This window comes from Marmota flaviventris, chromosome X (assembly GCF_047511675.1).
Source record: "Marmota flaviventris isolate mMarFla1 chromosome X, mMarFla1.hap1, whole genome shotgun sequence".
Classification (NCBI taxonomy): domain Eukaryota; kingdom Metazoa; phylum Chordata; class Mammalia; order Rodentia; family Sciuridae; genus Marmota; species Marmota flaviventris.
The window spans coordinates 45,165,608-45,181,771 of NC_092518.1; the positions used below are offsets into that span (position 1 = coordinate 45,165,608).

General features: G+C 47.8%; 1 protein-coding gene across 2 annotated transcripts in view; it reads right to left on the reverse strand.

Moving 5' to 3' along the window:
* Iqsec2 (IQ motif and Sec7 domain ArfGEF 2) overlaps positions 1-12,044 on the reverse strand; it is an 82,941-nt gene extending 70,897 nt beyond the window's left edge. For both annotated transcript variants that reach the window (XM_027950177.2, XM_027950175.2), the window contains exon 1: positions 11,296-12,044. In XM_027950177.2, the coding sequence (XP_027805978.2) occupies positions 11,296-12,002 (707 nt within the window). In that variant the 5' untranslated portion in view covers positions 12,003-12,044. The remainder of the gene's footprint in view (positions 1-11,295) is intronic.
* Positions 12,045-16,164: the final 4,120 nt, after the last annotated feature.

A 16,164-nucleotide genomic window follows, 5' to 3' on the forward strand; every position in this document is an offset into this window, starting at 1 on the left:
GAGTTTGAATGTTCCCCACACAAACAAATCATAAATGTTTGAAGTGATAGATGTACTAATTATAACCTCATCTGATCATTAAATATTGTATACATGTATACTGTGCCCATATATACATACAATTATCATGTGTCAATCAAAAATAAAAATGCATTTTAAAAAATTATGCATATGTGTTGCTTTTTTTTTTTTAGTACCAGGGATTGAACCCAGGGTTGCTTAACCACTGAGCCACATCCCCAGCCCTTTTTGTTTTTTGAGACAGGGTCTCACTGAGTTAAGTTACTTAGGGCCTCACTAAACTGGCCTCAAACTTGTGATTCTCCTACCTCAGCCTCTCAAAACACTAAGATTATAGGCATGTGCCACCTTGTGTGTGTGTGTGTGTCTGTGTGTGAGACAGAGACAGAGAGAGAGAGAGAGACAGAGAGACAGATAGACAGAGACAGACAGACAGAAATGAGGTCTTATTATGTTATCTATGCTGCTCTTGAATGTGTGGGCTCAAGTGATCATCCTGCTTCAACCTTCCAAGTAGCTGAGACTAGTGCAGTGATTTTATTTAATTTCTAAAAACAAGTCCTTTCGGGGGGGGGGGGTTGTGGCTCAGTGGTAGAGTGCTCACCTAGCACATGTGAGGCCCTGGATTCAATCCTCAGCACCACATAAAAATAAATAAAATAAAGGTATTGTGTCCAATTACAACTAAAAAATAATTTTTTAAAAAGTACTTGTGTGGTACTTAAAAAAAAAAAAAGTCCTTTCTCTTTCTTAGACCTCTGTATCCTACACTATACATAAGAAATATAAAGGGGATGATTCTGGATGACCAGAAGTCCTGTTCTCCAAGCTTTGCTTCTTTTTAAAGCAGAAGCAAGAGAGGTAGGTAAGGGATGACCCACTGATAACGACTTCTTTAGCTCCTACAACCATCCATGGAGGTACCTCCTCAGCTGACACAGCCTGCACCACCCTCTGGTCCTCTTTAAATCTCACCATCCCCAATCCAACCTCTCCAGCCTTCCATTCATTCAACTATTTACACCTATTAGTTATTTATACCTGCTTGAGTCACAAAGGATTTGAAGTTGCTCACTCCAAGAACACACATAAGGACAGAATGTAGAAACTGAACTACAAAATAAGATCTCAGAAACAGAGATCAACAAAGATGCTAGAGCTGTACTTCAAATTAACTGGTGGCAGAGGCAAAAAGCAAGATACAATGAAATGTGACAGCCTCATATTAGGAAGGAGGAAATAAACCAGGTTTCAGAGGAAGGAAACTTTGCCTCACACTGGATTCTTCAAGTCATTGTCCATGAGAGATTTCACGTAAGAGAAGGAAAACAGATATTTATTAAACACGTGTAAGTAGCAGGGAATGCCATTCAAATTGTTTTGGTTCATCTTAAGAGATGGGCATTGTTATCCCATTTTATAGATGAGAAAACAAAAACTCAGAAAAGGTAAAATGATTTTGCTGAGGGCATGCAGCAGATTGGGGTAGAATCTAGATTAAATCCAAGTCTGTCTAAAAAGCTCATTATTTGTGCATCATACCACAGGGCCCCAAAACAAAGACAGCTAGGCCAGAGATTCCCTGCCCAAGGCTATGGGGACACACTAATAATCCATGCAGTCTCCCTTCCTTTATGAAAACAGAAAGAGGGGGACAAGCTTGGGTCTGGGTCTAGAAATTGCCCCTGAGTTGCCTCAGTTACATCTAAATGAGCTACCTAAGGGAGAAATCAGCAGAAAGAAGGCCAGGCCTGGGCTGGGTGGGGCAAGAGAACCCTGGGTTCATGCCCTAGCTCTGAATCCAGCAGCTGTGATTTCTAAAGATACAGAACAGAGAAAAGGGTCTGTGTGCCATCTAAGCTAGAGCCCCTTTATGCAATGCCTTCCCTTCATCACCTCCTCTCCAACAAGTCACCCAACCTTGTTGGAGTTCTGGTTTTGTCACGTGTACAACACAAAAATAATGATCCCCGACACCTTCATAAGATTTCAAGGCAGGAAATAGCACATTTAAGGAAAGATGCTTTGAATACTGGCATTAGTACTAGAGCAACTCTTCCATTCAGAGCTCTCACACCTTGTACGGCCTTACACAAGTGCTTTCTCTCCCTGGGCCTCAGTCTTCTCACCTGTAAAAACGAATGCCTTGAGCTGTAGGATTTTTCAGGACCCTTCCACCTTGAAGTTTCTTGACTTCAACGCTGGTATCATTATAACCCTGATGCTCCTCTGAGCACCTGCAGTGGCCTGTGCTTCCCTCCATCACAGCACTCGTCAGTATGTTGCCATCATCCGTCTTCCCCCATGGTGATCTGTACTGCCACTGCCAAGAGTCTTATTGTCTCTCATGTCTCATCTAGACTGTTGCACCAGCCTCCTCACTGCATGTCCTTCAATTTTTCTTCCAATCTGCCCTCCAGGGGCAATCTCTTCAAAACATGACTATCCATGTGCCCCCTCCCTGTCATGTACAATGGATATAACTCCTTCCAGCTTAAATCCCCATGCTGGCTTCCGGTTTCCAACAGCATAAACCTCCTGATGCTGTTCTTTAAGGATCCTCGTGATCCAGGCTAGCCAGCTCTCCAAGCTCCTCTTCGACCCCACCTGCCTCCCAGGTGGTTCTCGAATTTGTACTAAACAGACAAAAGTGCTTCTTCCCCCAACACATACCCTGTAAATTTACCTTACCTCTCTCCCCTTTTTCTTTCCTTTTTTTTTTTCAAGCACTGGGGATTAAACCCAGGGATACTCTACCACTGAGCTACATCCAAGCCCTTTTTATTTCATTTTGAGACAGGGTCTCATTATTTGCCCAGACTGGCCTTAAACTTGCAATCCTCCTGCCTCAGCCTCCCAAGACACTGTTATTACAGGCATATGCCACCTACAGTGCCCAGCACTCACCCTCCCTTTTGACCCCAGCACACTGTATCTCTTCACCTAGCCAATTCGTAGTTATCCTCTGATCCTTAGCTCCAAGAAGCCTTCCCCTCACAATCTGGGTAGATGTTCCTCCTATGGGCACCTTTGGCCCCCTGAGTTCCCCAAGCATAGCACACTGCACTCCACATTGCAATTGTATTTCCACAACTATCTTCTCCACCCAACAATGAGTGCTCTGAGGCCAGGAACCGTATAATACAAATCACAGAACTCTCTGCCTGCGAGGGTACAAGACACAGCATGATACTCACTGCACTGACCTCTTTCTCAGAAATGTGGTGAGCTCCCACTTGGCCTGTCCTTTCTGCCCTCCCTTAGCACAGAGCTTTGTGAAGTTACCATTAATAATAATGCTTAATGCTGAGGAAACACATACTATGTGCTGAGCACTTCAACTATGTCATCTTATTTAATTCTGACAATAACGATGAAACCGGGCACAGTAGCATATACCTGTAATCTTAGGGAATTGGGAGGCTAAGGCAGGAGGATCACAAGTTTGATGTCAGCCTCTATAACTTAGTATATATGCTGTCTCAAAATAAGAATTAAAATAAAAGGGCTGGCGATGTAGTTCAGTGATAAAGGACCCCTGGGTTCAATCCCCAGTACTAGGGGAAAAAAATAACCATGATGAGATGGATTGTTTGTGAAGTGGCTAGCATATCAGACATGCAGTTGTATGAGATGCCTCCCCGTTTTATAAGGAAATTTTGGGTAAGTAAAAGTTAGGTACTTTTTATCACAGACATAATGACAATAATTCTAAAGTGAGAAAAACATTGCTTTGATCCAGATAAGTGTGATACACTGTATCCTAGGATCCATTAAGAAATCATAAGGCCTACATAAGTAGTCATATTACCCCTTTCAAAAGGTATAAAAATCCCATAGCTCCACTGGGCGTGGTGGTGCACACCTGTAATCCCAGTGACTTGGGAGGCTGAGGCAGAAAGATCACAAGTTTGAGGATAGGCTAGACAATTTATCTCAAAATAAAATAAAATAAAAGGGCTGGGGATGTAGCTCAGTGATAGAACACCCCTGGGTTCAATCCCCAGTACCAAAAAAGGGGAAAAAAAAACCCCATAGCTCCAATATAATTACTGTCAATTAATAATAAACTGTTCAGTTTTTTAAAAACCATATAGCTCCAAGGAAATGCACGTGGTATTAGTGAAATGGTACCTCTTATGTGATAGGAGTGATAAATTTACAGCTCAGATGTTAGACAAACAATTGTGATGGGCTGTGTAGCTCTGGCTTGTCATCTTTGTTTTGAAAAGGATGTGATGCGGAGGTCTTCTTGTTGTTGTTTTATTTGCTATGCTCCGCCTCTAGGGGGCAGGGCAGCTCCATCTAATATTTTTTCCATCCTCAGCCTTCAGCTTTCCAGACTGATCAGGACCCTGACAAGTATGAGAAGCAGCCAGGAAAGTTTCTGATACATTTTTATGGTGGGGGGTGGGGGAAACATGAATATTACATATCAAAAAATACACTAGAATCCTTGTTTCCTACTGGAAAAAAGTGAGGTTCCGAAAGTGATGTGATGCCTAGAGTCACAAGAAGTCCTCCCTCCAGGGCACCATACTTTATCTGAACACTAAGATTCCAAGGAGCTTAAGCTATTAAGCACTTGGGAATGAGTTGCCCCATGTAAATGCTTTCAACTTGGATGCTTGGAGACAGACTAAATACCATGGGGAAGTTAGGGTTGCTAGCAAATCATCTTGCCCTAAAGAGTTCCCCCAAGGGAGGAAATAAGTCATTTATTCATCACTCTTCCCCATGACCAATGTTTATTATCCTTCCAGGGAGTACAGCAGGAAATGAGCCAGAGGGTTCAGGTCTTATTCCCACCCCAAGACACTGTGGCTAGCCCAGGACCTGAGCTTGGTAAAGATTCAATGGAGCCAGGCACGGTAGCACATGCCTGTAATCTCAGCATCTCAGGAGGCTGAAGCAGGAGGATCTCAAGTTCAAAGCCAGCCTAAACCACTTAGCGAGGCCCTGAGCAACTAAGAAAGATCCTGTTTCTAAATAAAAAAATAAAAAGGGCTGGGGATGTGGCTCAGTGGTTAAGCACCCCTGGGTTTAATATCCCCAGTACCAAAAAATAAATAAAATTTTTAAAAAGATTCAACAGATATGGGGGTGGGGGGCACACTGGTAATTCAATGATAGAGCACTTGCCTAGCTTGCATAAGGCCCTGGGTTCAATCCCTAGCACTGCAAGAAAAATAAATATGATGTATAAATTAGCAACTTCTCATTGGGCTGGGTGACTGCACATAGGTCCTAGGTGAGCCTCTATCCTCTATTCAGAAAAAGAAGATTTTACATCAAAAGTCAAGACCATGGCAAGACACAGCCAAAGCATGGTAGAGAGAGATAACAATGAGCATATTGGCCTGTATGTCTCTAAAGGTTCATCCAACTCTGCTTCTCTGTCACTCTCTGAATTGGGAGACTGGTGGGTATGAGAAGCAGAGAACAAAGGCCAGATGACTTCAGAGTGCATGAGGAAAAAACACCAAAAAGCCAGTATAATTCTGAAGTTGTCATTTCTCTCAAAGGGAGTTCCAGAAGAGAGAAAAAATGAGGTACCCCTGGAATTAGTTCACCAGGACTTAATGAGTCATTCATTTGTCTAGTCAGCTTTGATTGAGCAGCTACTGTGTTCTGTACTGTGCTGTGTATTTCCAAGCTTTTTCATTCCTTCATTCATGCCCCCAGTACCTATACATACAACATACATGACACACAATATACACTCAATATATGTCAGTTAAATATGAATCCTTTGGGGTGCTCTCAGTCTATTGGAGGAGACACAAGATGTAAACAACCATTAAGGTATAAAAAGGGGCAGACTGTTCCTTAAAACTGTTGGGGATAAACTGAACATCCTTAGGGACTATCAAATAAACATGGGAGAGGTGACAGCTAAGTTCAGTTCAGGAACCAGACAGAGCAGTCTGGGAGAAGGGAATAGCATAAGCCAAGATCCAAAGGTTATCAAAAGGCCTGGGTGGGCTAATGACAGGGCACACCAGCCAGGGTGGCTGGAGTATATTCTGTCAGAAAGAGACTACAAAAAGATGAGAAATGGAAGTTGGGGTCAGATCCCTAAGACGACCATGGACTACAGGTGAAGGAATTTGCAGGCCAGAGAGTGGAAATATTGAAGCCAGAGCAAGATTTATTAAGAGATTATGGCAGGGGCTGGGGTTGTGGCTCAGTGGTAGAGCACTTGCCTAGTATGTGTGAGGCACTGAGTTCAATTCTCAGCATGGGATATAAATAAATAAAATAAAGGCCCATTGACAACGAGAGAGAGAGAGAGAGAGAGAGAGAGAGAGAGAGAGAGAACCACACTATGGCAAAGATGAGGAGGTGATTATGAGTGGGAACTTGCCTTGCTTCAAGCAGTAGTCCTGGGAACTCTGTAGGGGAAAAGCCAGAGCCTCATTTGGAGTGGCTCTGATGTCCTTAAACCCAACTTGCAGGAGGGGAAAGGTGTTCTACAGAAATGGGAACCAGACAGTTCCAGGCCCTATCCAGCTGTGCAACCTCCGGCAGGTCACTGCCCCCATCTGATCCTCATTTCCTCATCTGAAAAATGAGGCTGATAGCATCCACCTGGCAGGGATTCTATGTGAAAATAAGACAAGAAGTAGTACTGCATTATGGGTAAGAACTCCATGAACCCTGGATCCCCACCACTTGGGCTCCTTCAGGCTCCCATTTAGCTCCTTCACAGTTCTGTCACTTATTTATTAACTGATCTTGGGTATGCCAGCCAACCTTTCTGAACCTCAGTTTTCTCATCTGTAAAATGGAGTTAATAACAATTTCTACATGAAAGGCTTGACATGAAGACAAAATAAATTACTACATGGAAAGTGTTTAAAACAAACAGGACCTGGCACACAGTAAGTACAGTAGAAAATGTTAGCTATTATTATATAAAACCACATAGTATAGTACCTGTCATACAGAAGGCTGAGACTCATTCAGTACCTGTGTGGCCTCTTCACCATGCTCCAGGCATTTACTATGCTCCCAGCAAACCCAGAGGCCATGGTAGGCAGGATAACGGAGGAAGAAAAGATAGAAAGCAGGTGGCAAGCCTGAGTCTGGTGTCTTCCTCACAATCCCCCCCATCGGATACCAGGTACCACCCACCCTTCTTCAGAGCCCCTTTCCCCACTGCCTAGGTCCTTGGCTTGGCCCTCCCTGATTCCTCCATCTTCGAGAAATTCCATTCCTTACCACCTTTGCTACTCATTTGGTCCTGAGCCCCATCTCTATGGCATGAACTGGGCCTGCAGACTTGTCTCCCTGGCCAATGAGATAGGGGCTCTTCAAGCGCCATGAGCATGGTGGTTTTTGCTCAGCCTGGTGGCCCCTCCTGCTCTGTGCATACAGCCAAGAAATATTTGTGGATGACAACTCCATTCTTGCCCCAGATCTAGACAGAAAAGCAAGACTCCTCTAATTCTCATTAAACTCAACATTATCATTTCCTCCCACACGAGCATGATGCTCATAACACAGTGTGTGTGGGGGGGATATAAATGGTTTTCCCTGTTAGGAGGTGGGAGAAACCCCCCTGAGAAAAGAACCCAAGACCCCAAAGGAGACAGGCTTCTCCAGAGCCTCTCCTTGAGCTGAGTCTCTCCCTTGCTTCCTCTCAGTAGCCTCAGTCCCTGCAGGGAGCACACCAGCACCCCACTGCCTGCGGAGGACAGCCTGGCAGCCAAACAGTAGACCACGCATTGCCCTGGCTGTCAAGAACACCAGGTTGGTCCCTCCGGCTGCTGTCCCCAAATGTGAGCCAGCTTGTGAGGTGGGTGGGGACAGAGGATGGAGAGTTACCACCATACCAGCTACAGCCTACCACCACCTACAGCAGAGCCAGAGCTGGGCCCATGTAAAAAGCGTGGGAAACACAGCTCTCTTCAGCGTGGGGTACTCCACAGTGGCCCCCTCAGAAGGGGCCCTGAGCATTCCTGTAAATCATTCCAGGTGCCAGAACTACAGGGGGCCAGGCCAAATCAACAAGGAAAGCTGAGCTCTTCTCTAATAGTGGCAGGATGGTGGAGTGGGGGTGACAATTCCAGGTAAAAAGATCTGAGCATTAGTTAAGACCAACAACTACTAGACAAATCAACAAAACCCTCACAAACAGAGGACTGGAGACCAGAAGGATGTAGGGACTCATCTAGCTCTATACTGCACTAGGAAGGCCACACCCAGAGCACAGCAGAAGGGATACTGGCATCCTGGAACCTGTCCAGAAGTGACAGTGTGGGAGGATGTGGGAGTCCTGGATGGCTGATATGGATGGTGACGGGAATGACAGCTGATGTCCAATGCAGAGAAAGGAAAGTCCACAGGATCGGGAGTCTGTCTTATTAGTAGCATGACCTCTGTGGGCTTTGCTTCTCGAAGCCCTCAGTTTCTTCTGCTATAACATGTGGATTGCGGTGACAAATGCCCAGGGTCATTGGGAGGGCTAAAGAAAATCCCTAGGCAGAGTGGCCCCCAACAAGCTGCAGCTCGGCCCAAGGCCCCGTTCTCCCCTCTTCATCCAGCAGAGGGAGCCCGGGGACCAGGAGCGCCCAGCTCTGCCTGTCCTCCCCCAATGCTGCAGCCTCTGCTGCTGAACTCCCACCCTGCCTGCCCGCGCTTCCAGCAGCAGCCTTCTCACCCACTCCTTACAAACCCAGAAAGGCCTAGCAGGGGAGTCACTTAACAGCAGCAGCAGTGGCACCAATGGCTACTGCACTGCCAGGTCCTCCTAATGCCTTGCTGGGAGGAGAGTAGAAGAGGGAAACAATATTCCTTCCTCCCTGTCAACTCCCCCACTCATCCCAGACTCATCTCCTCCAACTCAAACCTTGCAGATACCTAAGGCTCTTCTGGCCTCTCCCAGTTCAGTATCTACCTGTCCAGGACCCAAGGCCAAGACACTCCTAGGGGTTGGAGAACACTCATGAACAAATAATGTGCCTTGGAGACAGACACACTTGGGTTCTAGTCCCAGCTCCATTAGCAACTAGTAGCATAACCTTGAACAAGGTTCCTTCACATTGCAGCCTCAGTTTTGCCATCTCTAAAATGGAATTGCTAATAATCACTGCACAAAGCTTGTTGTGAAGACTAAAAGAGGTAATCAAGGATGTGTGAATAGTTAATATGTGGTTAGGAGAGAAATTCAAAGTACGATCTAAACCCCTTTATTAATCCAGTAGGAAATGTGAAACAAGGATATGCAATGAGCGACCTGGAAGGTGCACAAAAAGATGGAACAAGAGGCAAGCCCTCAAGAATGGCACAAGAGCAAATGGGCTTCCAGCCAACCAAGAGATTCAGACCTGTGTCTGCAGGATAGAGAATGTGAGGGCAATGAAATACTGGAATTGGGGAAGACCCAGATCATTTCACTGGGCTTTATACCCCATTCGGGTCTTATACTTTCTCCAGCTCTCCTGGATCCCCACCAGGCCTCTGCTGGACATGTACAGCCAGCTGCCACCCCCACGCCTTGAGGCAATCTACTGCATCACCAGTGGCCAGGTTGTAAAGTTCTTCCTGATTTTATCTCAAATGTCCCCACTGTTCCTGTTTCTGCTCCCTGGAACCATACATAATGAAGCTGCTCCCTCTGTCACAAGCCTGCCCCCTCTAGAAAAGTCTTCTGCAATCAGATTCCAGGACCACAATGCCCCCACCCAACCATAGCCCTCTCCTAAACAGGCCCTGATCTCCCTGCATCTCTCTTCCAGTGTGGTGCCCCATGGTGTACATGGTCAGTCCTCTGCAGCTGGGCTCCCAGTAGCTCTGCCTGGGCAGGCAAGCCTATTCCCCTGGCCCCCAGACTACCCTGGAGCAGTCTACACCAAGACTCAGCTGAGGGTGCGCTGCAGTGGAGCCCAGCCGAGCCCTCACGCTGCAGCTGCTGCTCCTGGGGCCCAGCCATCTCAACCCAGCACCCCAGCCTGCTGCCTCACCACGGGGGAGTTGCAGAGAGCTGTCTCCCAGCAGATTTCCTGAGGCAGAAGGCTTCCCCACCCCCAGCCCAGCCTCCAAGAGACACTCCACTGGTTGTGGCACATGGTAGGACCAGCTGAGCAGTGAGAGGAGGGGGAAGCCTGTCCATTCGCTAGAGGACTTCAGGCTTGCTCTGTAGTGTGGCTGGATTAGTCAGAGAACCATGGAATCTAAGCTGGAGGGGTCCTTAAAAAGCATCCACAGCAGACCTCACCTTTAAAAAGACATAGGGGAATTGATGAACTGAGAGAAGAAGGGATTCAGTCAAGGTCACAAAGCCAAACTATAGCAGAGCTGGAAGGGTAACCCAGGTCTTCCAATTCAGTATTCTTTCCAATTCAGCAGAAAAGCAATAAGGGAGCCTTTAGGGCATCCCCCTGAGCCTGCATGCCCTTGACTATCAGCCTGATATGTTTATCCCAACCAGCACACGATGAGATCTACATGGAAAAAGTGGACCCAGCCCATGTCCCACCAACCCAGAAGATATTGCCAAGGTGTCCCAAATAGACACACAGACCCCAGCACAGGAACTGGAGCCGATTCAACAGAGGGGAAATCTGTAGGCTTCCCTTCCTGGTAGGGCTCTTTAAATGGGTGTTGTTTTTCTTGAAGGGTGGAGAGGGGGTGGACTTTGAGGAACTAGCCAAGGGCCTGGCCTCCATCTTTGCTCCCCCATCTTTGCTCCCCCCTGGCCAGGATGTGCTGCAGTTCCCCTCAGAGGGATGTCTCAGCTTCCAGCAGCCATTCTGGTCCCCACCTGCCTCTCTGGGAAAAGATGGAGCGGAGGCCAGAGACCAACAGGGGAGACAAGATCAGGCGAAAAAAGGAAAAAAAAAAAAGAAAAAAGAAAAAGAAAAAGAAAAGAAGGGGGTTCCTCTCCCTTGGGGCTCTGAGTTGACACCATCACGGACAATAAAAACCCCAAGCAGCACAGCCAAAATAAATAAATAAATGAAAACCCATCCTCTGGCAAGGATGCAGCTACGGGTTGAAGAAGTGAAGGGGGGGCGGTGATGACTGCTCTAGTCCCTCACTGGCAGCGGTACTGGGAGAAGAGAGATGCCTGCACTCATCTGGCCAACCAAGTGTGCCCTGGCCAGGGAAAGGGTGTTGGCTGGACGAGGAGAACCTGGCTTCACCCGGTTGGGACAGGAGAAGAGGACATGGAATCAGACAGGAGCTTCTTACTTTATCAGCCGGACAAGTTGGAGAGGGAGCTAACAGGGGAAGAGCGGGAAGTGGGGGTACAAACACATTCCTTACTTTCTCTGGAGGGTTGTAGCCGGACTGGTGCTGGTACTGGTGCTGTGGCCTCCGCCAGCGCCAGGGCTGGAGCTCCTTGATGCGCCACGGCTCAGCTGGCCCCGCTCCCGCGGTGGCCGCGGCCCCACGCCCACCGCGGCGGAATAGCCGGCTTCCTTTTCGCGGCCCGGGTGCGCTGGCCCGGCCTCCCTCCCGCCACGCTCGCGACCCAGGGCTGGGTTCTCGTGGTGCAGGTGGCACTGGGCCACGTCGCGCTCACGGGCTGTGTAACCGGTAGTGTCCTGGAGCGGATAGGAGGCGTCCCGCTCCTTGTCCCGATACACAGCCTCCCGGTTCTGGTAGGCGCCGTCCCGGTTCGGGTAGCCCACGTCCCGAGCCGCCTGGTGGAACTGACTCTCCCGCAGCTCGCGGTGGTGGAACTGGGTCTCGCGCAGGTTCTGGTACTGGCTCTCTCGGCCGGGGCTGTCCCGCGCGCTGTGGGGGTCCCGGTGCAGCTCCCCGCGGTGCAGCTGGCTCTCCTCCCTCAGGTCGCGGTTCTCCTGGGTGAGCTGGTCCAGCTGGCCCTCCAGCTCTTCGATGCGCCGCCGCTGGGTCTCCAGCAGCTGCTGCTGGCTTTCTATGATGTTGTTCAGCTCCAGCAGGTACTCCACCGCCCGATTGGGGCTCTCGGATCCCGGGCCGCCGGGGGGCCCCGACCCCGCCTCCATCCTGGCGGCCCAGGGGCAGGGGAAGGGGCAGGAGAGCCCAGACCCCGCTCGCTCACGGCGCCACCCTCCCCCGGGCCCAGCCGGGGGAGGGGGCCGGCGGGACGCGAGGGCGCGCACCGGGCTTGAGGGCCCGGGGGCCCGGGGGGGCCCGGGAGACAGCGCTGGGGCCGGCGGCACGGGGAGCAGGAGCTGAGGCTGCCGCTGCCGCCGCCGCCGCCGCCGCCGCCACCGCCACGGCTCGGGAGGACGCGGCCCACGGCGCTCCGCCCGCTGCGGAGTCACTGCGCAGCGCGGCCGCGCGGGACCGCCCCGGCCGCCGGCCCGCCCCCCGCCCCTGCCCCCACCCTGCTCGCCCGGCCCGCCCCCGCGCGCCCCACCTGCAGCCGCCACCCGCACCCGCAGCTGGACCAGCCCCAAGGCACTGGCGCCCGGCCGGGGCCAGCCCCATCACATCCTGCATGAGATCTCTTCATTCCACCCACCAGTCCCAGGGTCCTCACTTCACAAATGCAGCCTAAAGAATCTCTCCTTATAACCAGGTTCCAACATCTCTCTGGGGTTCGCCAGGCCCAGGGTCTTCATCCAAGCCATTCTGAAAACACCCATCCCAGGCAGTCCCCAAGTCCAGACAACCGACGGGATTCTCTCCCGTACCGTAGGTCTGCCAGCCGGAAGCAATGTCAGATACCCCATCCTAGACAACCTCTGGACCTCCTGTCTCTGGAGACCTCTGTCCAGCCGCCACCATGGATAGTCTCTGGGTCTCCAGTCCTAGTCTGGACCCTCCTCCTATCCCAGTCAGCCCCATGTCCCTCCAGCCCAGTCAGTGTGAAGCTCCCTCAGTCCCAGGAAACACCTGGAACTCCAACTATACACACACACACATCCCAGGCATCCCCCGACTCCAGCCAGCCCCTAAACTTTCCATCTAAGCCAGTGCCCAGATTCCCTATCCTAGCCAACCAGATCTTAACGAGTCCCTGGGGCTTCAACCAAGGCAGTCCCAGGGTTTTCCATTCCAACAAGCCCTGGGACTCCCCATCAAAGCTAAACTTGGGATCAAAGCTCCATTCATTCAACCCTCTTTTCCCGCTCTCCTTTGGAAATGCTCTCCTCATTCATTCCATCATCTCCATCCAATGAACTGTACCCATCCCATTCTCCCATCCTTCGAGAATTAACTCAAATGCCACTTTACTGAAGCCAACTCTTATTTCCCCAGTAAGAAGTCCCCCCACCATTTGACTTCACACTACACTTCCTCTGCCCCTCTCTTGTGGCATTTTTGGGACAAATGGAATTTGGCTTTATATCTTCTTCCAGACTGAGCTCCTTAAAGCCTTAAACATGTCTTGATTTATCTTTGTGAGTACATTCAGATAAGAGGGGAAAACATGAGTTTTATAGTTAGACAAAACTGGATTTAAATTCCATCTTTTCCTCTCTGAATTCCCATTTCCCTATCAAAACACTTAGTTCACAAAGGTGGTCTTAGGGAAAAAACACACATTCAAAAACAACTTGCACAGAAAAGAATGAGAGAAATTATTTGCAAATCATATATCTGATAAGGGACTTGTATGTAAACTATGCAAAGAATTCTTACAACAAAAGCCAACCCAATTTTTAAAAATGGGCAAAAGAATTTGAACAGACATTTCTCCAAAGAAGATATACAAATGGGCGATAAGTACATGAAAAGATGCTCAGCATTATTATTCATCAGGCAAATGCAAATCAAAAGCACAATGAGCTTTCTATGATATCCATAAGGCGGTGTTCTGGGTTCCTGTTGTAACTTAAAGGGAAACTTTCCCAATATCCAAAGCTCTTCATGTCCTACCCATGAGGAAGAGGATGTCCTTGAACTTCTTACATCAGTAACTCACTTAGTTCCAAATGGAACAATATATCTACAAAAGGAAAAATGACCACATCTACATCATAAATCAAAAAAGGAGCTGGGAGAAGCTTCTGCCATTGTTACTACTGAAAACTTAATCGATGTCAGTGTTTTCTTCTCCAGAAACACTGGCCAATGGGCTGCATTGAAGCTTGCTACTTCCATTGGCACCACTCCTATTAGTGGGCACTTGGCTTCTGGAACTTTTACTCAACAGATTCAGGCAGCCTTCTGGGAGCCACATCTGCTGGTGCTCACTGATCCCAAAGCTGACTACTAACCTCTCACAGAGTCCTATGATAACCTGCTTATCATAGCTCCGTGTAACACAGATTGTCCTCTGTGCTACATGGACTTTGCCACCCAGCACTGCAAGGGGGCTCACTCAGTGGGTCCAATGTGGTGGATATGGCCTGGGAAGTTCTGTGCATGTGTGGCACCAGCTCCTGTGAACACTCATAGGAGGTCATGCCTGATCTCTACTTCTACAGAGATCATGAGGAAATTGAAAAAGAAAAGCAGGCTGCTGCTGAAAAGGCAAAGACCAAGGCAGGAAGTTCAGGGTCAATGAACTTCTCCAGCTGCTGAGTTTCCTGCTATTTAACCCAAGGTGCAGACTGGTCTGAAGGCATGCAAGTCCCTCTGTGCCTATTCAGTAGTTCTCTCCAATAGCTTGGTGTGCTCAGCCTGCCACTGAAGGAAGACTGGGCTGCAGCTCCCACTGCTCAGACCTCTGACTGGATAGGAACAACCACTGAGTGGTCTAATGGTGTCCTTCTGCAGGCTCTTGAACAGAAAATGGACACAAGGTTAATGGAAAATAAACATAAATTCCTTAAACACATACAATAAGATTCCATTTCATATGGACTGTGATAGCTAAAACTGAAAGGATAGACAATGGGAAGTGTTAGCAAGCATGTAGAGAAATAGGAATCCTCATTTGTTGCAGGCAGGAATGTAAAAATGGTATAGTCACTTTGCAAAGCAGTTTGGCAGTTCCTCAAAATGTTAAACATAGAGTTACACATATGACCCAGCAATTCCACTCCTAGGCATCTCTCCAAGAGAAATGAAAATATACATCGACACAAAAATTTGTACATGAATGTTCATAGCAGCTTTATGAATAATAATAAAAGTGATAGTCAAAAGGTGGAAACAACCAATGTTCAACTGATGAATGGATACGCAAAATGTGGTATGGCCACACAATGGAATATTATCCAGTCATTAAAAAGGAATGAAGGGGCTGGGGTTGTAGCTCAGTGGTAGAGCGCTTGCCTTGAATGTGTGAGGCACTTGGTTAGATCCTCAGCACCACATAAAAATAAGTAAATGAAATAAAGATATTGTGTCCACCTACAACTAAAAAAATTTAAAAAAGGAATGAAGTACCAATACATGCTAAAATATGATAAATCTTGACAACATATTAAGGAGAGAAGCCAGTCACAAAAGGCCACATATTGTATGATTCCTTTTATATGAAATTCCAGAATAAATAAATTATAGGGTTAGAGATTAGAGTAATGGTTGTCAGGGGCTAGGGCATGAGTGGGGCTGGGGCTGACTGCTAATCGGTATGGGGCTTTTTTGGAGGGGGGTGAAAATGTTCTAAGATTAGACTGTGGTAGTGGTTGCACAACCATGCTAATACACTATAAACCACTGACTCATATCCTCTAAAGGGTGGATTTTGTGGCACATGAAGTATATCTCAATAAAGCTGTTTTTTTAACACTTTGCAGAGAGCTAGCACATAACAACTACTATGATAATAATAGCTAGCACTTCTATGGTGGTTACCATGTGCCAGGCCCTATGCTAAGTATTTTACATATATGAAATCACTTAATCACTTAGTTTGAGGGTGTTGCCTACTGTCACATGGAGGTATAGTCAGGATATTTGTCTGCTTCCTTCTCACTTCTTTGTATCTTCTCCTGGTAACTTGTACAAAATAGGTACTCTGTAAATGTTAAAGTAGTATAGACAGTCAATATTTCTATTCATCCAGCAAACATTTGCAAAGCATTATTCCTGTTCTTGCATTCTTGACCTCATCCCTGCTTCTAATCATTCAGATTCCCTCTGGGAATGGAGGCAGATGGGTACTAAACTTCATTCACAAAATATTTATTGAGTGTCCACTATCTGTTAGGCATTTCTCTAAATAATGAGGGTATAGCAACAAACCAAACAATCCCTAGCCTTATAGGGCTGACATTCTAAAGGGGAGAGAGACAAGGAACAGTG